We start from the raw sequence: 23,260 nt of genomic DNA on the forward strand, positions 1-23,260 counted from the left end.
GGAGCTCGGACGTGTGGGTCCCTCGGGGGGCTGGGAGCTCGGACGTGTGGGTCCCTTGGGGGGCTCAGGGCTCAGCCATGTGGGTCCCTGCTGGGGGTCCGGGAGCTCGGACGTGTGGGTCCCTCGGGGGGCTGGGAGCTCGCCCCCCCACGCCCGCCACTGCTGTTTTCAGCTCAAAACCCCCAAATTTGGGCCGTCCCCGCTCCCCTCGCCCCCCCGCAGCTCGGGGCGGGGGTCCGGGCCCCCCATCCCCTGCCCCACGGCGGAGGCGTCGTGGCCGGGGCCGTGCGTCAGCCGGGGCGCGTGGCCGGGGCGGCCGCGGGGAGGAAGTTCGTGGAGAGGGTGGGGTGGCCGCGGCTACGTCAGCCGCCCGTGGCGATTTCTGCCACCGCCAGGCACCGCGGTCGCACTGGCAGCGGTCGCACCGGCAGCGGTCGCACCGGGGCCGACGGGCAGGTGAGCGGCACCTGGGAGCCACTGGGATGGGCTTGGAGTGGCACCTGGGGTCAACTGGGAGCAACTGGGAACAACTGGGAAGGGCTAGGAGCAGCACCTGGGGTCAACTGGGAGCAACTGGGAGCAACTGGGAAGAGCTGGGAGGGCACCTGGGGTGAACTGGGGTCAACTGGGAAGGGCTAGGAGCGGCACCTGGGGTGAACTGGGGTCCACTGGGAGCAGCTGGGAAGGGCTAGGAGCGGCACCTGGGGTGAAGTGGGGTCCAGTGGGAGCAACTGGGAAGGGCTAGGAGCGGCACCTGGGGTGAACTGGGATCCACTGGGAGCAACTGGAGCTGCAGCAAGAGGAGTCGCAGGAGAAACATGGAAAACTGGGCAGGGAGGGGAGCGGCACCTGGGGAAACTGGGATCAACTGAGTAAGGCTGAGCGCTGTACCCCAGGGGAACTGGGATGAACTGGGCAGGGATGGGAGCTGCACCCCAAGGGGGAACTGGGATGAACTGGGAAAGGTTGAGTGCTGCACCCTGGGTGAACTGGGGAGCCCCAGGCAGGGCTGGGAGCTGCAACCTGCTGTGAACTGGGAGAACTGGGCAGAGCCAGGAGCTGCACTGAGGGGAACTGAGATGAACTGGGCAGGGCTGGGAGCTGCACCAAGAGGTGAACTGGGAGAACTGGGCAGAGCTGGGAGCTGCACCTGAGGGGAACTGGGAGAAACGGTCAGAGCTGGGAGCTACAACCTGCTGCGAACTGGGAGAACTGAGAGAACTGGGCAGGGATAGGAGCTGCACCCTGGGGTAAACTGGGAAAACTGGGCAGGGCTGCGAGCTGCACCGGAGGGGAACTGGGAGAAACAGTCAGAGCCGGCAGCTACAACCTGCTGTGAACTGGGAGAACTGGGCAGAGCTGGGAGCTGCACCGAGAGGGGAACTGGGATGAACTGGGCAGAGCCGGTGCTCCTGGCCCCAGGACCCCCGCGGCTCCCACCGGGCCAGGGACAGGCGGCGGGACCCCCAACTGGTTTTACTGGTTTAACTGGCCGGGGTGCCCGGGGGGTCCAGTTGGGGAGAGGCTGGGCCGGGACCCCGGGGCTCCCCCCTGGGGACCCCCCAGACCCCGGGGACCCCCCGGACCCCTCTCTGCCCCCCTGGGGACCCCCCAGTCCCTCTCTGCCCCCCCCGGCCCCCCCCGACCCCTCTCTGCTCCCTTGGGGACCCCCCAGTCCCTCTCTGCCCCCCCGGACCCCTGTGCCCCCCCCCGGGGCTCCCCCCGACCCCTCTCTGCCCCCCTGGGGACCCCCAGTCCCTCTCTGCCCCCCCGACCCCCCCGACGCCTCTCTGCCCCCCTGGGGACCCCCCAGTCCCTCTCTGCCCCCCCGGACCCCTGTGCCCCCCCCCGGGGCTCCCCCGACCCCTCTCTGCCCCCCTGGGGACCCCCCAGTCCCTCTCTGCCCCCCCGGCCCCCCCGACCCCTCTCTGCTCCCTTGGGGACCCCCCAGTCCCTCTCTGCCCCCCCGGACCCCTGTGCCCCCCCGGGGCTCCCCCGACCCCTCTCTGCCCCCCTGGGGACCCCCCAGTCCCTCTCTGCCCCCCCGGACCCCTGTGCCCCCCCCGGGGCTCCCCCGACCCCTCTCTGCCCCCCTGGGGACCCCCCAGTCCCTCTCTGCCCCCCCGGCCCCCCCGACCCCTCTCTGCCCCCCTGGGGACCCCCAGTCCCTCTCTGCCCCCCCGGACCCCTGTGCCCCCCCCGGGGCTCCCCCGACCCCTCTCTGCTCCCTTGGGGACCCCCCAGTCCCTCTCTGCCCCCCCCGGCCCCCCCCGACCCCTCTCTGCCCCCCCCGGGGCCCCCCCGACCCCTCTCTGCCCCTCTGGGGACCCCCCAGTCCCTCTCTGCCCCCCCGGACCCCTGTGCCCCCCCCCCCCCGGGGCTCCCCCCGACCCCTCTCTGCCCCCCTGGGGACCCCTCAGTCCCTCTCTGCCCCCCCCGGGGCCCCCCCCCGACCCCTCTCTGCCCCCCTGGGGACCCCTCAGTCCCTCTCTGCCCCCCCCCGGACCCCTGTGCCCCCCCCCGGGGGCCGCGGTGGCTCCCGGGGTCGCCTCGCCGTCGCGGTGTTTGCGCCGGTCCCGCGGGGGGCCCACGGCTTCGCGTTCCTTCCCTTATCGCACCCGGCGCCTCTTATCAGCGCCCGGCCCCGTGGCACCTGCGCCGAGGCAGCCCCGGCCACACCGGGGTGGGTGCGGGGACACCGACGGGGCTGTGGGTGCCCAGTGCGGCCCCCGCCTCAGCTCGGCCCAGCCCGTGGCTGGCAGCACCGCAAGACCCTGAAATGCAGCAGCTGGGCAAAGAGCGAGCGGCTGGGTGGGCGCAGAGCCAGCATTGGGTGGGCGCAGAGCGAGCGGCTGGGTGGGCGCAGAGCCAACATCGGGTGGGCACCGAGTGAGCGGATTTTTTGGGTGCCAGGCGAGCGCTGGGTGGGCCCGCCGTCGCTCTGAGGCGCCGGCTCTCCCCGCCATCGCTCTGAGGCGCCGGCTCTCCCCCAGGCAGTGGCCGGAGCCATGAAGCGCCAGCTGAGCCTGTGCCGCCTGCTGCCACCCGTCCTGGTGTCGCTGGCACTGCTGGGGCTGCAGGTGCAGCGCTTCACCGAGGAGCCCGTCACCACCGCCTCCGCCCCGCCCCGCCGAGACGCCACCGACCAGCAGCACCGGGCGCCGGATCGACACGGCAACACCACGGCAAAACCGGCCCCCACCCGGCACCCGCTGCAGCCCCCCTACCCCTACCCCTACCGCTTCCTCCTCAACGAGCCCGACAAGTGCCGGGACCGGACGCCCTTCCTGGTGCTGCTGGTGGTGACGCAGCCGAGGGACGTGCACGGCAGGAACGCCATCCGGCAAACCTGGGGCAACGAGAGCTCGGTGCCGGGGGTCTCCATCCTCCGTCTCTTCCTCACCGGCATCGACCCGGTGTTCGGGCGGGAGCTGCGGCCGGTGCTGGAGGAGGAGAGCCTTCTCTACCACGACATCCTCCAGCAAGATTTCTTGGACACCTACAACAACTTGACGTTGAAGACGTTGATGGGCATGGAGTGGGTGAGCAAGCACTGCCCCAACGCCAGCTACGTGATGAAGGCCGACCACGACGTCTTCCTCAACCTGGGCTACCTGGTGCACCGCTTCCTGGTGCCCCCCAAGCAGAACTTCATGACGGGTTACATCTACCGCAACACGGGGCCGCTGCGCAGCAAGGCCTACAAGTGGTACGTGCCCCGCGAGGTCTACCCCAACAACACCTACCCGCCCTACTGCGGCGGGCCCGGCTACGTCTTCTCCGGGGACCTGGCCAGCAAAATCTACGGCGTGGCCCAAACTTTGCCCGTCATCAACATGGAGGATTCCTTCGTGGGCATCTGCCTGCACGCGCTGGGCATCGGCGTCACCAGCAGCCCCTGGGGCGTCTTCAACATGTACCGGATCAAGTACGAGAAGTGCCGGTTCTCCCGGCTGGTGATGGTCCATCACTACCAGCCCTGGGACCTGCTGCAGATCTGGCCCCGGTTCCAGGAGGAGAAGGTGGCCTGCCACTAGCCGCGGCCGGAGGGCCAAGCCGCGCCGGGGCTGCCGGGCACCGGAGCGTCCCGTAGCCCCGGCAGCGGGCAGCACCGTCCCCTCCCCGGGCCGGCACCCGCCGGCTTCGCCCCCTCCGCTGACTTTCTGGCCAGTCTCCGGCTCTCGAGCAGCCGCTCGGGGCCGTCTCCAAACCTTGGGGCTCTCGGGGGGGACCCCTCCGCCGCGCCCGGCCCCGCCGGGGCCGCCTTTTCCCCCCAGACTGAGCCGCCAGCCGGCTCGCGCAGCCGGAACCGAGGGCTTCGCTCACGGGACCAGCTACTCCACTTTATCCAGCTTTTTTTTTTTATTATTATTATTATTATTATTATTATTATTATTATTATGATTATTGTATTTGTTTTGCAGCGAGCCTGTGGGGCTCGGTGGTCAGGGACCCCGCCGGCGGTCAAGCCGTGCCGGCGTTAAGTTATAGCCGATGTTTGTAACCGAGCTCGCCAGCCGCCTCGCCTCTCCCCCGAAGCCGGACGGGGAGCGAAAGGCTGGCGGGGGGAGATCCCACACCGGTTACCGCCGCGGCACGAGGGACTCGGCCCGGGGAAAATCGATTTAATTTATTGCCGATCAAATCAGAGCAGGGGAACGAGAAATAAAAACCGGACCTCAGAACACCTTCCCGCTCCCCCTCCCTTCTTCCCCGGCTGCGGGGGAAGCCGCTGGCGGCACCGGGAAGGGGCCGCCGGCACCGAAATGCCGGCTCCAGCCGGGCAGCGGCCCCGGTGTTTGCTTTGGCTGTTGGTTCAACTCAGCCTCGCCACCACCAGCAGAACAAACGCCATCGGGGCGTTAAGGGGTTGCGCTCGTGTCCAGCTCTGCCGCTGGCGCGGAGAGAACCGGGAACGCCGGGGCAAGGCGCAAAGTTTATTTAAAATAAATGCGCCGCGCCGGAGGCAGCGCATTTACACACGTGCAAAACGCACGTGGCAGAATGGCACCGGTGCAATAACGGCTCCAGCTTAAAGGAGCCGAAGAGGCAGCTCCGGCGTCGTTTTTGTTGGAAAAGGTGCAATTTTGTAGCTCAGAGCCCGGCTGCCCCGTGGCTTTGGTCAAAGAGACGCCACCCGGCAGCGAGGTGCCGCAACGTTTGGGCGTGGGAGCCGCTCGGCACCGTCGGTTCCCCGGGACAGCGCCTGCGCGCGCCCAGCTGGGCAAACACCGCTCCACCTTTCCTCCAGAAAGGTGAGTAAACCGAAACCGCTATCGGTGTTCAAATGGCGTTATCGTTGCGAGGAGTGCCGTAGCTACCGGCACGGCCGGGAAGTCACCTAAGGGCCACGAGGATTATCTATACCAGGAACTCCCCGCCGGCGCTTGCCGCAAACTCACCCAAAACCCCTCGCGCCGCGTCCAAGGATCCCTCCTCCAACGCCCCGCGCCAAGAACCCGGCACCTCTGCCCCGTACCCACTGCGGCGCGGGATCGGGGGCGGCTCCGGCGCGCTGGTTTCGTCACCGGCAAAGGCAATAATTTGGTCTTACCCAAGGCTCCAGCCAGCCCTGCTTGCTCCGCCGGTCGGCTCGGGCTGCCGCGCTCCTGGAAGTCCGTCGTCTCCTGCTGGAAGCCCCCGGCGGGGTTTAGTCTCAAACCCGAGAGTTTAAGGTCGTTAAAAGCGCAGAAAGCGGAGAACATCCCGAATTTCGGGGGGTTTTAAGAGGCAGGAGCGCGCGCCGCGCAACGACACGCTGGGAGGCCGAGCCGTCAAGAGTTTTGTGTTTATTTGTCTACATTCAGCTTACTCCAGGTGTGCTGCCTGAGGGATTCAGGCATACAAAACCCACTCTTTCCCACTGGTTTTTAAAATAAAATCTTCACTTATAAAACTGAAACACTAAAGCATTAAAATACAGAAAGCTCGTTTAACTCACTTCACAAAAGCATTAACAGATGACATATCCCTTATCTATTTAAAGCCGTACTGCGTTCGCGCTTCCACGTCAATTTTTAAATAGAAAAAGGATACTGAAATTGTATTAACTCAAAAAAAAAAAAAAATTCCTATTTAGACAAAGTCGTAATGGCAACTAACAAACCATTAAATACAGAGATGCCCAAAATACAGCTAAGTATGGAATTACAGGTACTCAACCATTAGTGACCGGTATCACAAAGAGCACTGCAACATGGAAACGGGGGGAAGGGGGGGGTTTACGTCTTTACCGTGATGCGATAAAACTGAATATTCAAAGGGGGGGGGGGGGGGGCGCGGGAGGTAAGAAAGCTCCGCGCCCGCGGGGGAAGGGGCGGCTTTATCTGTACTGGTAATTCATGCTGTGGTCGTTTCTGCCGTAGCCGCCTTGGGACGCTTGGTAGGAGCTGGGGGGGCCGCTGTAATTTTGGCCTGAACCGGGGGAGTTGTAGTTGGACTGGGAGGAATATCCACCTGCGGGGGGGGAGAAGGGGGAGAGGAGCTCGGTTACCGCGGCCGCGCAAAAGGAAGAAAAACAACCCCGTTTTAAGGCCGAATCGGAGCTTTTACTCCCATCCAGGAGCCGCTGCCCCGCGAGAGCAGATGCAAAGACGCTGCCCTCGCACGGAAAAATACGTAGGGAAGCGTCGTATACTGACCTTGCTTACCTTGGTACGAGGACCCTCCGCCCCCAGAGCCGCCCCCGTAGCCACCGTGCGAGCCGGTGTTGTAGGAGGCACCTCCCGAGTAGTTGTTTCCTCCGCCTCCGCGGCCGCTGTTGCCGCCATAACCTGGAAGGGAGAGCGCGGTGAGCGCGGCGGCTCTCCCCGGCGGCGGCTCTGCCTTCGCCGCCCCCAGCCAGGGGTTTTGCCTGCCGTTCGCAGCGCGAGGGGCGATCGTCGGAGGCGAGGCGGCTGCCGGGGGCGGTCCAACAAAACCCAAACGCAATCAACTGACCCAGAGCGCTCCGAGCCCCCCCGAGTTCGTGGAATCACGGAAGGGTTCGGGCGGGAAGGGGCCGCCAAGCTCATCCAGCCCAGCCCCCTGCCCAAGCTGACCCTGACCGGGGCCGGGGCCCCCCCCGCCTCGCTGGGCAGCCTGTGCCAGGCTCTCCCCGCCCTCAGCGTAAAGAATTTCTTCCTTCCATCGGGTCCGAACCTCCCCTCTTTTCGTTCAAAACCCTTCCCCCTCGCCCCGTCGCCGCGGGCCTCGGTTATTCCTCTGCGCAGGACCAAGCGCATTCCCCAATTATCTAAAATTCACGTTTCGCTCCCCAGATAGGCAAGGCAGCACTCACTGAATTTGCTCTCGTAGTTGTAATCGGAGCCTCCGCCGCCAGGCGAGTTGTAGGAATTGGAGTAGGAGGAATAGTTGCCTTGGCCGTGGTTGTAGCCTTTCTGTTTGCCCTGCGGCGGGCCGTAGTTACTGTACTGGTTCTGGTTGTAGGACTGCTGCTGCTGGCCCTGGTGGGACTGGTACCCCGAACCGTAGGAAGGCTTTTGCTGTCCTCCGTGCTGCTGTTTCTTTCCGCCGTGTTTGGGAGGAACCGGCGAGTTGTAGTTATCGCCGCCCTGGTAGTAGGAGCCGTAGCCGGAGGAGCCGCCGCCGCCGCCTCCGCCGCCGCTCCCCGAGTTGGAGTGGCCGCCGTTGCTGTAGAACTGGCCTAAACAGAGAGAAGAGCGTCAGCCCCGACCAGCGGCGGCGTTTTGGGGTGGGGGCAGGCACGCGAGGCGCTCGTTTAAAGGTTAGGGCTCGTACGACGACGAGGTTTTACCCTCGCGAAGGCTGGGGAGCCGTTTGCTCTGACGCGGGTGAAAGGCTCCACAGGAGGCCCAGAGGCGAAAGATCGCGTTGGCTTAAGTAGCCGGGGAACCGTGAAACGCATCGACACCGTACCATCGTCCAGGCACCCCGAAATCCCAGTGAACGACACCCCACCAGTTCTCCCACAGCTTTAATTCCAGTACGCCCCCACGGGTTCGGGCTAAGCTCAGGGCTACAACAGTTTCTTTAATGCGCGTTACAATAACCAACAGTTATCGCTTCAGTGCTCTACAAACATTTAAAATCTGGTGCTCAAACTACACTTGAGACAAGTCAGCCATCGACGGCAGCTGATGCTCGGCCTCCGCAGCCGAGAGAGGCGGTAACGAGGAAGAATCTCGTTCCTGTAACGAGGAATTGTGTCAACATCCCTGGGGATCGCTCTAACGCAGCGAGCCAGCCCGCCGGGTTTACACGGTGAGCGAGCAGCAGCGATCCAACGGGAATTAAGACCTGCGTGCACAGCTCATCCCGTTTACCTCGAAATTCGGGGGCTGCACCTGGGATCCAAGGTTACCGAAAACCTCTAACGGATCAAAGCACGCCGGAGAGCCTGGATGCGACAGCGCTGGACGCAGCCGAGAGTCAGTCTGGGTTTAATTTTATTTATCGAGAGTCCTACGGTCAAGCGCTTCGAGCGATTCTTTTCCTGCCCAATTTCCACAAGTTGAACTTCAGGGCGTTCTTCGTGTCGGGCTTAGCGTGAGCAGACTTACTCTACAGTCAGACTCGCCCTATTCGAAACTGAACTTGTATTTTCGAGGAATAAAAACCACTAGAATCTAACTGAAAGTGTCCGCAATGGCGCGTAGGCTGGGGGAAGGGAGCTACACCTCTCAAAGAGGGAAGGGTTTGCCAGCACGTCCTCTGAAACGGAGGAGAGGTGGGGGAGAATTGAGTTAAAAAGGAGGCGAAGAGTAAAAATCTCGCGCCCTTTGCGTCCGCAATTGGGCGTGGAAGCGCCGGGACGACTCCTGGGGAAGCCGAATGCCGCGGCTCTCCAAGGCACCTCGCTTCTCCTTCCTTGATCATTTAATCCATTCCCATCTACGCCCCCCGCGCTACAGTAAGACTTTCTACGCGAGGATTTCTTCCTCTTCCGCAGATGAGCGCGGTTTAGTTGCGCAGAAATGGGCTTCTGTCATAAATTTATGGCCAGCCAAGAACGGCGCGGTTGTAGCGAAACAGTTCTCCGCTGACTGAGAGACACCGCGCTCCGTCGCTTGTACGAAAACCCCCGTCTTTGGTTCGAGCGCGGGGACTCCTCTGACCAGCACCGCGTAAACTCAAGCTGCAGCGGCTGGAAGCTGGTCTCTCCCCAGTCGCTATTTCTGGACTTTCCATTTGATACCAACACTTCATATTTAACTATGAAGTTTTAACGCTGTTTGGCAGCGGGTTTGTTCTCAACTTTCCCCAGATCAGCGCTAAGGAATAGAAATATCCAACACTCCAACACGTAGCCGCTTAAAAACCGGCACTTTTCCCCCCCCCTCGTTTAGGACAGGCTCTACTCCCTCGTACAAAAAGCCGTTATCTCAAACAGTAGCTTTCTAAAAAAAAAATAGGGCACGCGTTACGATTATTTTAAGTATCCGCTGAACACCGTGGACTTTTTCTTTTTTAAGCTGGTGCTTCGTAGGTCAGAGGTTTTTCGGTTTGCTTTGTTTTTGTTTAGCTAGTTTAATTACTGAGTTAACTCAAGTGTTGTTGAGCCTCACAAGTTAAACGAATGCAAGGGTGCAGGCTTTGCAGCTAAAACCAGCGACAAAATACAGTTTGAAAAAACAAATACCGTAGCAAGAACAAAGGACCAAACACTGGGGATTCAGAGACTCGGGTCTCGAGCGGCCAATTGCGAAATCTCCCGCGATTCCCGATTCTGGTGAAGTTTAATTCTCCAGGCGACGACGTCCTTTTAGGGCAGCGAGCGGTTTTCGGCGCGGCTGCCGAGCCCGCAGCCAGCGGGGCTCTGCCGTGAAGAGCTTTAGGCCCTTTACGCTTGGCTCAAAAAAAAAAGCCCCTTTTCACGTGACCGAACGACTCCGTGCGTTTTCCCCGCGGTGACTGACAGCTGTACACTAACCCCTAATGCCTGGATATTTATTGTATCAGGATCGGAAGCACAGTTACAATACCTTTGAAAGTACACTAGCTACCAGCCACAACAAGTCACATCCCTCAGCGTTAATCCACCAGCGTGTTACAAAGGATGTAGGATGAAGTTTTTAGCACACACGATTCCACGTACAAGTCAACATTTCGCATGCTTAAAAAGCTGGGCTGTACTATATTCAGAGATGTTGAAAAGTCTTCCCAATATCGAGAGGCGTGTACCCAACTGCTGGGATTTATTAAAAGGCTCAAATTTTGTACAAAACCTGCTGTAAATTAAGACAAAGGTAGATTAAAACACTTCAGTTTCTTAAAAATAAAGTAATGCTTTCCATAAAAAGCAAAGATGGGCTTTTTGCCTTTACGCTGAACGGAGCTGGCTTGGAAATTTGTGCAAGGTGCACAAAGACATTCTCGGGTCATTGGTTCCCCCTGTTGCGTACATCGATACAACCGAGTTCAAAGGCAAATCACAATAAAAACTGCCACTGTCTCAAGTCCTGCAGGCTAAGAGAGTTTCAGACAAGCTGCGGTGAAAAGCCACTGTTGAGAAACCCAGTGAAGCACAGGGACACAGCACGAACACTTTGGGTTTTGGAGTTCGAGAAAATTGGAGTAAAAAGCTGTTTTTTGTGCAATACTTTTAGATGATCTAGGAAGACCCAAAATCATGATAGCCGTAGCAGTCTGTGAAAAAGTCACCTACAAAAGGGGGAGACAGAGCAGAGAAAAAAAATTAGAATTCTTTTGAAGATGGCAAAATGCGCCACATTTGAAAGTCATGTTTTAGATTTCTCTGCTCCTGTCACCCCCCAATGAAGGCTTCTTCGCAAGACCAATCGCTGTGTATTTTCAGGAAAATCACATTCAAAAGTGTGGCCGATAGCTTCACGTGGCTTAAAGCAGAGAAATTTAAAATATTCACAAGTTTTAGAGGAAACGTGAAGTCACCTGGATTCGCGCTTCAACTTTTAAACGAGTACACGAGCCCTCTTTCGTTACTTCTCGTTCAAAAAAGAGAAGCCCTTAAGAGGGCTTCCGCACAAGCGCATCGCCGCACGGCGCAACCCAGTCCGAGCCTCGCACCCCCGGCAGATCGACGCGTTTCGAAACGCAAGACGAAAACCACTTACTGTAGCCTGCTGTCGCGGAATTCCCTCCGTAACCATAGCTCCCGTAGCCAGCACCTGCGTTGGAAGAAAACCTTTAAATAAAAGGAAACGGAAGCATACAAAGGCCTCGTGTTTCCCGTCACGCTACAAACACGACAGAACGCCAGAGGGGATGAATTCGCCTGCCGGGGTTGGGGTAGTTTGTGGTACGTTAGCGCGGAAAGAGTCAGGAGGCGGCGCGGGCAGTGTCTCACCTGCATTCATGTAGCCGCCGTGATTGCCGCCGAATCCGCCCCGGCCTCTCCCGCGGCCGCGGATGTTGCCGCCTCTCCCGCGACCGCGCATGTTGGGCGGAGGAGGCACTTCGTTGTGCATGGGGCCTCCCATTCCGAAACCCGGGTTGTGCTGCTGGGGGAAGAAGAGAGGCGTTGGCACCCAGCGCTGCCTTCCGCGCCGCACCGTCCTGACTCCGAGGTGAAAACCAACCTTCCGCAAGGGTGCCGGGAGCTCTAGAACGCGTCAGGTACCCGTCCGCCTCGAAAGGAAGAGGGGCTAAGCAAAAAGCAGCCGGGGTGGGCACCAAATAAGGGCGATCTCCAGAAAACAGAGGCTGTTTTCTGTGTAACTCAACGGTATTTCGGCTTTCAAGCCCAAAGGCCGTTAGCAAATCCCGGTTTCCCTCCACACCATAAATTATTTCCCCTCCCCAAAGGGATTAAAACCATAGAGCAGGAGGGAACGGTACGGCAGAGCCGTTAGTTGCACCACAAAGTCGTTGACTTGTGAATTTACTTACTTTTACTGCAAACTTGGGTCCTCCCCTCGCCGGCACGGGGGCTCTCTTCTTCTTGTTTTGCTCAATGGCAACAGGAGCATCCGGGAACAACTTCTCCAGCGCGGCCAGAGCGGCGTAGGCTTTTGCCACCTTTTTATTTGAACCGGCTCCTTGGAATTTCTGCCCGTCGACCTCCACCTTTGAAAGGGATTAAATCGGATTAAATCACTGCGCGTAAGCGGAAAGGGCAGGAACAGAAGCCGCCGCTTGGTAAAATGAAGCGTTTTCATGGTGCCTGCAGACCATTCCCGAAGTTGGAAGCGTTCGAGGTCAGGAGCAACCTGATGGCAACGTCCCTGCCCACCAGACGATCTTTAAAGGTCCCTTCCAACCCAAACCATTCTCTGATTTTATGATTTTAAATTCTCACTACGGCTCTGAAGCGACAGATATCCGAGAGTCGGGATGAAGGCAGAGAGAGAGGACCAGAAGCCGCCTCACCTCCATGACAAAGCGCTTGTCGTGGCTGCCGCCCGTTTCTGAAATCAGTTCGTATTTCAGCCCGCGCCGCTTCTCGTTCAGCTCCATCACGGGGTTCTTGCCGTGCTTCGTCAGAATTGGTCCCTGCTGTTTCACATTCTGGAAGCAGAGAAGAGGGGATGAGACTCCAGGAAAAAACCTAATGGACCAGGAGTTGCTTCCAGAACGCGTACTTGGGGAAATATCTTAAAGAAGATGAGCTTGGAACAAGCTTGCCTGGTGCTTTTGCCTCTGAAAGCGTATCGTGACAGTAACTGAACCGTACGGTACGCCGTTATAGCAACCTGCTGCTAAAAGGCGCTTCCGATGATGTCCTACATCATCGTCCCAAAGAATCAGAGCGGCCCGCGTCCCCCTCTTGGACCGCGCTCACCTCTGGGGTTTGATCTGAAGGAGGAGAAGCAGCCGTGGGTGTCGAGACAGTTTCTACTACAGGAGGGGGAGCGACAACGACCGGTTTCTGTTCCGTCTCCTCTGCTGATTCGTCTCCTTTCCCAGCTTCTTTGCCTTCCACTCCCGTGGGTAAACCCATGTCTTGCAACACCTAGGGGAAGGAGAGGAGGAGAGGAGGTTACCGAGCAGCGCAAAGAAGCAGCGGCTCTCGTGTCCCCTCCCCATTTTGGGGTAAATACTCGAGAAGGCTGCTCAAGAATATTTTTATTAATTCTGTTCAAGCGCCTAGGCACTCCCCAGATCCTGCAGGCACTTCACGACCTACGCGGTATGAATTCCTCTGCCCTGAGACTTCACGCACAAGAGAGTACACTGCCTCGGGGTTTAACTTCTCCCCTCCCTGCCCTGAAGGGTTTACGACATTGTCTTCACACGCAGTTGTCGTCGTGATTGCCGCCACCACCACCAGTCTGGTTGCCCTTCTCAACTCGGAGAGGTCAGCAATCAAACCGCCTCCCAACGGGAGCCCTCTGGCGGGAACCGACGTGCACGGCTCCTACCTTCACTGCCACGTGCAATTTGGCCGTCTTTTTGGAAGGTCCCGATGCCTCAAAGGTGCTGCCATCGATTTCCACAGACATTGTAAAGATAGGAGCGTGAACAGGACCCGTCTGAGAGACGAGTTTGTACTGGAGCCCAGGTTTGAGCTGGTTTAGTTTCATCAGTGCATTCATGGCCTGGGGAGGTTCAAGTTTTTCCTCTGAAGAGAGAAAAAAACCCACGAGTTTGCGGATGTTTGCCATCTCTTTCAAAGCAGCATAACTGATTTCAGACAAGTTCCAATCCGTATTTTCCTCCTTGCGAGAGTTTAAGTTATCCCAAGTAAAAATCTTACAGCGCTAAGGGTTTTTTTTTTCACATTCACATGCCCCGTAACCCCTATTTACGGCATCACCCAAGACCAAACGCTTGCAAGAGCTTTTCCGCAACCTGCCCCCCGCCTCGGCCTGAGAACAGCTCTCGGGTAGCCGTTTGTACCTACCTCGTGTTAACTCAATACCTTTTTTCTGAATCTTCTTTTTCTTTTTGCTGGGAGATTTCTCCTCTCCGTCCTCCTCCATTGGACGCTTCATTGGGGTGACAGCGTACGTTGTACTGGGAGGAATCTGGACTGTAACAATCGTAACAAAAACCCCCTAAGTACTCCAGTTTCCAGCAACAACAGCCGCAAAAGCCTTGGAAATGCGATTTGGGTTTGGGTTTTTTCGCCGAGTACCTACCAGTATAGTCAACGGGGTTTTCGTTCTTTGGTTTCTTGGGCATTTTGGAAGGCAGGGGATCCATCCCCAAGACTTTGTGAAGCTGGCCAAAAGCAGCAAGTCTCAGAGCATGCTAGAAAGACGAAAGACGTGTTACTGGGACGCGCAAGCGGCTCCACCAATCTCTGTTCCCTGCACAGTTTCAGACAGGAACATTCTGCCCACCCCTACACCGAAATCCTCATCGGTTTAAATAGGACTCTCTGAATTTTTGGAAGTTCAACCCAAAATACGGGTCATGGTAGCAAGTCACTATTTAAAACCTGATACTTTGCTTCTGGTTGGCCAAGCTACAAATTCCTTATTGGTGCGGGACCCATTTGTATTGCTTTTACTTGACTAGATATTAAAAAAGTTAACACCGACCTCCGTGAGGTTACTATACTACCATTAACCAATATGGAAGTTCAGAGTCAGTTGAACTGATTAAGTTTTCGTAACATCTGTAGTCAAAACTATACCTGAGCACTCTGTGTGATATCTTCCCTTTGTTGTCTGTCTAGATGCCCAATAGCATCAGTGGCTTCTTTTTCACAAGGATCATAAATACCAGAACCATCTGAAGGCAGGAAACAAGGAAGATATGCAGAGAATTATCCTGGTGTTTTCTAAAGAAACTAAACTAAGTATTCCCTTGGCATCAATCAACACTCATCTCTCGAAGAACACGGACTGACATGATCCATCCAATGTCCAACATTCTGAAACTCGTCTGGACTATTTTACACGTACAATTAGCAGTGAAGCTGGTCACGACCACTCAGGGAACCAATTTTACGCTTGTAGGAACTGGTACCTCTCTCTACGGGGGTTTAACGTCATGGGTCCGTAGCTCTGAACACACGTGCCCTAAGGAACGGCGAGGTACTGTAGTACCCGGGTAGGCCGGGGGCTTTCTGAGCTCCGAATCTAAGCTGCCCGCACGTATAACGAGGGAACGTAACCGCGCCTCCGAGCTTCGACCGCGCTCCGTCTGGGCTTCGCTTTGAAATGTAAATGCAGAGAACCACCTAACCTGGCATAACGATTCCCGAGGCAAGGCATTCAAGAACTCTCCTCAGAGCCTCGCCAGCGCCCATGGGTCTGTTAGCAGTTCCAATAGATTTCTCACACAGCAGCTCTAGAGGCTGAAAGACAGTTCGGAAAAGTGAGAGGAGCAAAGGCAGACGCTTGCGCCGCGATTAGGGCTAGAAGCTGCTTCCAATTCACAAACGGTTAAACGATTTACACCGCAGAAGCTGTTAACTGATAGAACGATTTACGCCGCAGACATTCGATACGCCTCTTCTAAGGGCGGAAACTTTGCTCACGCTATAGAAATCTCTAACCTGTGAAAGGGAACGTGCGCAGACCGGAGAGAGCCGGACGCCGGTTTGGAAAAGCGGTACCAAAACCCCAAAAAAAACCCCCGAAACGGAAAAGGAAAATTACCCATCCTCTCAGCGGTGCCCAAGTAGGAACCCGGGTACACAGATCTCGCAGCACTCGTATCACTATGACGCACGACTTCAGCCCGTTCGCCCTGGCCTAGAGTAAGAATCAAAAGCAGACACGCATTCAACAAAAACACCAAAACTGCTCATTCGCAGACATTCATTTTTGCGGTGCTACTTTGCCAAGGGTAAACAGTATTTCGCGTTACCAGTTTATAACTTACAACAATAACCGTAGTGTACAAAGGCAACATTACTCTTAACACAAAGCAGCAGCTATGCATCTACTCTTTAAAAAAGGTTCCTTCCGCACGTTTAATTCGCTTAAGTGCCTCTTTAGCAACTGTACCGTTGACAGACGCTAAGTTCGGCACGTCTAACTATCATCCGACGTTTAAGTATTTTAAATAAAAAAAAAAAAAAATTAGTTAGCCCCTTAATAGTTTACAAATTTTCTACTTAAAGACAAATATAAGAACAAAATGCAAACCTGGAACCACTTGGCGTGTCGCAGTGACGCCAAGGCAGCAAGGCATTTCTGCCTGTCCAGAACGTCCGGGGAGTCGTTGACTGATAGCGTTTCTATTCGTGGATGGAATAAGAAGACAAGGCACAGTTTGACCAAGGGGGTTCTGTCAGGCGGAGAGGGGATGAGGCAGCTTCCTAACGGGCAGCTGAGGCTCCCAAAAGATCCTGATCTAGATCCTGCGCCTGGAAGGGTGGTCTGCAGTGCGCTCGCCTAGCGGCCTTGCTTAGAAATTAAAACTGCGGGGGGGGGGGAGTTCAATTAACAGGGGCGGGCTGAGATCGGTTCTGTGAGGAGACGGGGCGTGGAGCTCGATGGGAGAGGACAGAAATCCTTTACGACTCGAATGGAGTGGCAGCGCACGAGGCCGGTAATAGGTAACGGAGGGAAATTTCAAATAAACCCCCACTCTGCGTTCAGAGCGCAGCTTTAGCGGAGGAGTGGGGGGGAAAAAGCTTTGCGAGGATCGAGGGAACCCCCTCCGCCCATAAGGCTTGACTGCCCTGGCCCCAACCCGTGACAGAGAGCGTCCTGTTGGTCAAAGGTCCAGCGTCCCTAAAATTGACAAACTAGAAGGCTTGGTAGACGAGGTCAGATATCAAAACCATAGACAGTCAATAGAGCACAAAGATATTTTCCCGTCTGTGCTGCAGCAAAATTGAAGATAGGGTTTGAAAAGCAGCTCAAAGTTTCTGAAGACCAGGGTTTTAGATAAGGCTAGTGCACGGAGCGAGCGTCTGAAACCCGCCAATTCGACAGCGCCATGCCTACGATACGGAACCCGTCGTAATTCAAGCGCAAAAAAACGCCTGCGAACTCTTATTCCAAAGGGAATTGGAGAGCGACCGGAGAAGCTAACTTTATCCAAAACTCTGCATCACTTTCTGGAATTCTGAACTTTTTAGCTGATGAAACAGCCAATCGAGGAGACCCAGAGCACCTATCATTCTTGCTGCAACACAAACTGTGTGGAACATCCAATTTCATGTACATGCAAGTCATTTAACAAGAAGCCTTCGAGATTTTCTTTAAACGTATCTGGTTTATATTTTTATGTCACTGTGCAGGCCACTTACATGGCTAGGTACAAAACAAGATTAATACAACAAGATGACGTATTAGTGAACTAAAATCCCAAGTAAAAAAACAAAAAGAAAAAAAAAAGAAAAGGATAAAAAAAAAAAAAAAAAGGAGCAAAATCCCATCTGAAAGGTGCTACTCAGTTTCGGAAGCTCAGTCCGAATAAACCGGAACCGTGACCTCCTGCGGTTGGTGTTCCCTTACAGGAATTTTGAATTTGCACAAAAATAAATTCTTGCCGCTTCGGCTGAAACTGAAGAGCACGCTTTAACAGTGAATTAGCAACGGAAATGTACGGGTTTCCAACCGACTGTCGGCTGTTTTCAGTCTGCCATACCTCCAGCTAACTGTTTTTCCATTTCTTCTCTGACTACGGGCGACGTCAAGTGGATGGTCAGCGTCAACGGCGGCTCTTTTGTGTTCTTAATTACAATTGCAGCATCGCCGACCGACTGGATTATTTCATATTTGTCTTCGGTAATAGCCTGCAATGCAATTTCACCGCTTAGCCATCGCCTAATTCATTTCCGAGTGATTTGCAACATCCTTTTCCAACAAAAAACAAGGTCTATAAACAAAACTTCAGCTAATGAAGAGAAGTTCATTTAGCACAGCAATTCCAGAATAACGCTACGCGCCTACGAAAATTACTTTTCCAAGACAGAGAAAGGGTATAAAAAAACCCGCCATCGGGGTCGTCTTAACCGTTTCAAAATCTGTTCCGCTCGTTCTGCAACGAGCGCACACAAACGCTGAAAGGTTTTACTCACAGCAAGCTGTACTCCGAGATTGTCAGCTACTTTCTCCAGGAGATCTGTGGTGGGTTTATCTTTGCACAGAAGAACTAGCTCAAGATCCAAGTCCCCCTTGAGTAACAGGCCTTTTGCTACGAGCCCCACACGCATCACTCCACGCAGGGTCCTAGTCAGCTGCTCCGTGGCCTTCTGATCCCTGCAAATACACAGGGCACAGTCACGGCGGCTTCCAAATTAACGAATTAACTGCAGGCAGGCAAGCACGAAGGCTCGCCCCGAGCTAAGGGATAGATCTGCAAAGATTAAACACGACCCTCGCTGAAGGATTTACCCCACCTGCACGGGAGAAGTCGCTTCAACCGCGGGTTAGCTCATTCCTCTTAATTCCGCAGCCAGGGAAAACAACTTTTCCACCTTCAGCGCGCGGATTTTTACTCGTCTAAGCAAGATGGTGCCACAACTTCCGACAGCGCCCTTTACAGGCACGTCTCGGGTGATGTTCCTTACCCTCCTTCCTTGTTTTCCTCTTCGGCTGCCGTCTCCATGGACTCTGTCTCTGGCTGCTCCCCGCTGACTTTTTCTTGCTCGTCGATCCAGTCGGACACAGCTTTGAGCGCCCGCTCCGTGTGGGACACCATATTCTGAACTGCCTCCAGCTCCTCCTGCGTCGGGTAAACGGCCGAATGTTTGGCCATCACGTGGCGGTCGTCGTTCACAAAAATACGCATTGGTCGCTGAAAAGGGATTTTGAAACAGTTTTAGCGAGAGCTGAAACGCAGATATTTATCTCGCGAGTGCAAAACCTCCCGGTCCTTACCATTTTTGCTTTTGAATGTCTGTCCAAGCGTTGAAAAACGTGCTTATTTAGCTTCTTCCACCAAAAAGACCGTACCAGTACCACACTTTGCTGTAATCTGAAAGCAACAGAAAACCAGTTAGCAACGCTGGCGGGCCGGTCCGTCCCCGCAGCCTGCTCGCTGAGTGTACGTAGGAACAGAAAGAGCTGGCATCGATAATCGGAAGCAATAACGGACATTAGCAGCATGCGGATTCGTTAGCGAAAGCCCAGTTTTCCGCTCCTGATGACTTACATTCTTAAGACCCGAACAGCGCCCGCGATAGCCATTACAGCCAGGTTTGTCACGCAGCCGTCGCCCCAACTCGCACAGCCGGCCCTCGAGGAAGGTTTGCATTCGCTGCTCAGCTTTACCTGCCCAGAGGTTTAACGAGCACCGTACGCTCATTCACCATCCCCGGCCGAGCACGCTGCGCAAGGCAAACGCTCTGAACCCTTCCCTCGTACGATCTCCCCGAAAAGCAAAGACGCCCCAGAAGCCCGAGCTGCACCCCACTGCTTGATTTTCCCTCCTACTTCTCGCTTGCGGCCATACGTATCTTATTTTGGCTCCTTATTCCCAAGAGGCTTTCCCATTAAAACTGGATTTTTCCAAAGCTCCTGCTGGCGTTTCTAAAACAAAGCGCACCGAAGGTAAAGCACGCCCCGATACGCGCCGGAGCAGCCTGCACTGGGAAAATTAACAGCGTAAAAGCTAACAGAATTCCATGAGCTAAAGAACCAGGTTGCCATCGCCTGGTTGCCAAGCGAGGCGACAGCTTTCATCCACGCTGCTCAGAAGCAACTATCTGTACAAATCTCTTCGCCTTATACTCCGCTTTTTACCCCTAATTCATTTTCCGGCCTGCTTTACAAGCCTGCTTTTAATTCGGATCAACACGAGACAAGTTCAGTAGCTGCACCGAGTCTCTTCCCTTACTTTATCAGGAGGAAAGAGCATAAACTTACGCCAGCTTTTGAAGCAAGCGCTCGCGACTTCTAAAATTCAACAGATTAAGCTGAAATCACAGCAGCTTGTTTCCGAACAAGGAGCCATTTTCCAAGGGAACCAACCCACCCCGACAGCCCGAGCCCCAGCCGGGGTAGCGAACTTCTTTTGTTAAAATTCAAGCGCTTTGTTCCTCTGTTTTAGCCAAGGGGCCTTCGAGCAGAGAAACGTTTGTGTCCTGCAGGACCGACGGGTGCTCTGCGGGAGAAGACGGCTTCCCAAGACCTTCAGATGCGGGCAGGCTTCCGGCAAAAACTCCCAAAGCCATCTCGCACCCACTGGGATCGACTCTTCGGCATCGACAACGCCGTTTCCCACGTGACTAGCGTACAAATCAGCAGTTGCTTGATTCACGGTCATTAATTTGACCAAACATCTTTCATAAAACTCTTGATTTACCTCTAAGTGAAGCCGCGCAGGGGCAATCCCAGCCCTGCAAACACCCAATGTTTCGTGGCAGCTCCAAGAGTTGTTAAAGGCCATTTAAAGGCATTAGCACAAGCGAGGCAAAGGAAGAGCCTCGGCGCCTGAAGATGATGGAGATGAAGGTCGTCGTCATCTGCATCCACCAGCTGTTTCGCTTCATTTTACAATCAAGCGCACATCAAAACTGCCTGGTAACTCAGGCTTCCAAAAACGCTGCTGGAGAAGGTCAATCACGCCTCAGTTATTCCAGAGCTCGCAGCTAAATCCCACTTCTCTGGGAGCCCTTGCGTTTCGAATGCGCTTCACTCGAAATGAAACCAGGCTGAACCTCGCTTTTGCCTTTTTCCACTGGAACCTACCCCGCGTGGGCCCCTTCCCAGCCTCGCCGGTAATCGCTACGTACACCTCGCAAACCCCGTGTTTTACTTTTTACACTTTACAGGTGACACAAACCGATCTTAAGTATCAATTGTCCAAGATACTGGAATAATAATAAAAAAGAACAAATAATTAACTGCCCAAATACTTAGTGCTTACTAGAGCAATGCTTTTATAACTCTATGAAATAACACAAAGGGCCCGGGCAGAAATCAGGACCCCGCTGCGCTGCTCGTTTTACAAACAGGGCTGGGGCTCACGACCTGGAGAATTTTCTAGGATAAAATCACGAAAACTTGTTTCCTCGAGCCGCCGTTGCCGTGCGGACTCGGTATTCTACGGCACTGGAACACCTCCGATTCCAGTCCTGTGGATATTTACGCACAGGACGACTTTGGTATCGTGACAAATCCGGATTTAATTGTAATTAAACCCAGATGTTAGTGCCCGCTGAGCAGGGAGAATTATTCCCAAGCTACCTGCAAGAACCCACGAGGCACCTCCACGGGTGCCAGCCTCCCAAAACACTCCTCCTTCGGGTCGGACCCCGAAGAACTCGTACACTCCGTGCCCAGTTATTTTTCTTAAAGCTCCTTCCATTTCCTCCAAGCCAAGTAACAAATTAGTTGAAATCCAACCTAGCAAAGCATGTTTCTACAGTCAGAAAATGCTACAACAGCCCGAGAAACGAGAGTCCCGTTCCCTGCGATTTCTAAAGACGGCCGTTCTCGCTCTTCTCGAAATCACTGGAGTTCATTTCTAGTGAGAACCCAGGAGCCGATGCTGCAGCATCGCAGGATTCACGCCTCTTGGGGAGAAAAGAACCACAGAACAAGTTAAAAACACGAACGCGCTCAATAACGCACAATTCCTGACACCGCTCTTGATGCTGGTCGCCATTAAAGTTTGAGAAAAAAAGAGAAACTCTGAAATTCCACCCCTGTTTTAAGCCTCGCCTGCTCCGCTCTCCCCCTCCTACGATTTCCACTACCAGCTTGATTTCACCAACAAACTTTCCACTCGATCCGAGTCTCCCGACGGAAGGAGCAGGCTCTCCGAAACATTTGCTGGGGGGCGGCTGAGAAAATGGTAAACAACGCAAAAGGCTGAAACTTCTGCCCTAGATGAGGGGAAAGTTTGCCACGCGCGAAGAAGCGCATTTCGGTTTAGAAAGCTTTTATGTTTTAAGTAAGAATTTGTGGTTTTTCAGCTGTGCTTTTAGCCTGTCGTACCCGGCTGGGATGCTCGGAGGGGCGCAAAGCCTTAACACCTCGCTTCGGTTTGCGCAAAGCTCTTGCGGGTCTCAGGACAGCGCCAGCGCCTATTCCCCAGCGCAACGCTACCTGCCTGCCCGAGGTGACGGCAAACAAAGCGGCGGCGGCCGCACGGAGGGAGGATTTGGGGTTTTTTTTGGTTTTTTTTTTTTTCCTCTTTTTCTGAACCGTCCAGAAACCGAGCTGCTACAAATAACAGGATCGATGAGGAGAAGGGGAATTTCGAGGAAGCGATGGGAGAGCCTGGGTAAAGCCCTGGGGGTGAGGACAGGAGAGCGGGGTCCTGTCCCTAAGGGGAGGAGATGGGTGGTTAAATCGCACCGAAGGGGATGTTTCCACCTCAGCCGCGTCCCCCCCGCGCCCTGCGGGCCCCGGGGAGCCGGGAAGGGGCCCGGACCCCCCCCCCCCCCCAGGCCCGACCTTTCCCTCCTCCCCGCTCCCCCCCGGGCAGCACCGCCCGTCCCCACGCGTGTGCGCGGAGAACCCACCGCCACGGAGGGAGACCGGGGCGGGGGGTGAAGGGGCAGGTGGGCCGCTGCCGCCATTTGCAAGCGCGGCGAGAACAAAGCAGCGGCGGCGGCGGGAAAATGGGGGGGGGGGGGGGGGGCACGGCGCGACCCCCCCCCCCCCTACGGCGCCGCGACCCCCCCCACGGCGGGAGGGGCGGCTGCGGGGGGGTCGTGCGGGATGGGGGGGGGGGGGGAGAGATGTGGCGCAACCCCCCCCAACCCCCGAGCCCCCCCCCAAGCCCTCCCCTCACTCACCCCCGGCCCAACGGCCGCCCGCCGCCATTTTGTCTCCACAGCACAATGGGCCGCGCACGGAGGGAGGGAAGGAGGGGAAGGGGGCCGGGTTACCGCCGAGCGCGGCCCGCCGCTACCCCTTCTCCCCCACACACACACACACAACACGGGCCTACCCGCCCTCCTCCGCGGCCCGTCCGCCCGGCACCGCCCCCCGGCCCGCCTCGGCGCCGGCTTCCCCCTCAGCCCCGGGGCGGCGCGGGTGGGGGGGGGTGGGGGGAAGGTAACGCGGTTCTTACCGGCGGCCTGCCCGCTGTGCGTATGTGCGGTGGGGCCCTGCTGCTGCTGCTCCTCCCTCGGCGGCGGCGGGGCCCGGGCCTGGGCCGGGGCCGGGGCCTGGCCGCGGTGCGGGGCGCGGTGCGGTGCGGCGGGGCGCGAGACTGCAGCGCGGGGGGCGGAGCCGCCGCCGGCGGGGGGCGCGCGGCTGTGCGCGAGGAGGGGGGGGGCGCGCGGGGAGGGGAGGGGGGAATGGAGAGGGAGTCACATGGAGAGCGGCGGTGGGAGCCAATGGGTGAGGGCGGCGGGAGGGTGACGTCGGTGGGAGGGGCTGCGCAGGCGCGGGGCGGGGGCGGTGGGAGGAGGGGGCGGGGCCGGAGCGGGGCCTCCCCCCCCGGGGGGGCGGGGGCCTGAGGGAACCGGTAGCCTGAAGGGACCGGTGGCCTGTGGAGGTCAGGGGCCTGA

General features: G+C 56.6%; 2 protein-coding genes across 9 annotated transcripts; one reads left to right on the plus strand and one right to left on the minus strand.

Moving 5' to 3' along the window:
* The first annotated feature begins 67 nt into the window (after window positions 1-67).
* On the plus strand, window positions 68-4,347 carry LOC104012408 (beta-1,3-galactosyltransferase 2-like). Its single transcript, XM_087777935.1, has 2 exons — window positions 68-456; window positions 2,994-4,347. The coding sequence occupies exon 2, from the start codon at window positions 3,009-3,011 to the stop codon at window positions 4,035-4,037; it is 1,029 nt and encodes a 342-aa protein (XP_087634061.1). The 5' UTR covers window positions 68-456; window positions 2,994-3,008; the 3' UTR covers window positions 4,038-4,347.
* Window positions 4,348-5,772: 1,425 nt separating this feature from the next.
* On the minus strand, window positions 5,773-23,010 carry ILF3 (interleukin enhancer binding factor 3). 8 transcript variants are annotated; one of them, XM_087777940.1, is made up of 20 exons: window positions 22,819-23,010; window positions 18,672-18,768; window positions 18,362-18,588; window positions 17,870-18,050; window positions 17,437-17,584; window positions 15,984-16,075; window positions 15,492-15,587; window positions 15,076-15,187; window positions 14,522-14,619; window positions 14,022-14,133; window positions 13,784-13,912; window positions 13,302-13,501; window positions 12,722-12,892; window positions 12,310-12,447; window positions 11,830-12,006; window positions 11,288-11,441; window positions 11,055-11,108; window positions 7,280-7,645; window positions 6,642-6,773; window positions 5,773-6,456 (listed from the first exon to the last, which is right to left on the minus strand). In XM_087777940.1, exons 2-20 carry the CDS (start codon window positions 18,672-18,674, stop codon window positions 6,323-6,325), a joined length of 2,724 nt encoding a protein of 907 aa, XP_087634066.1. In that variant the 5' UTR covers window positions 18,675-18,768; window positions 22,819-23,010; the 3' UTR covers window positions 5,773-6,322. The 8 variants fall into 8 exon arrangements, with proteins under 8 accessions (XP_087634066.1, XP_087634067.1, XP_087634063.1 ...); XM_087777941.1 differs by lacking the exon at window positions 22,819-23,010 and adding an exon at window positions 22,541-22,685; XM_087777937.1 differs by lacking the exon at window positions 22,819-23,010 and adding an exon at window positions 18,946-20,686 and having other exon boundaries at window positions 11,288-11,438.
* Between the last annotated feature and the right edge of the window lie 250 nt (window positions 23,011-23,260).

The sequence above is a fragment of the Nipponia nippon genome, unplaced genomic scaffold (assembly GCF_047370975.1).
Source record: "Nipponia nippon isolate SJK-2023a ecotype South Korea unplaced genomic scaffold, ASM4737097v1 scaffold_42, whole genome shotgun sequence".
Lineage (NCBI taxonomy): Eukaryota > Metazoa > Chordata > Aves > Pelecaniformes > Threskiornithidae > Nipponia > Nipponia nippon.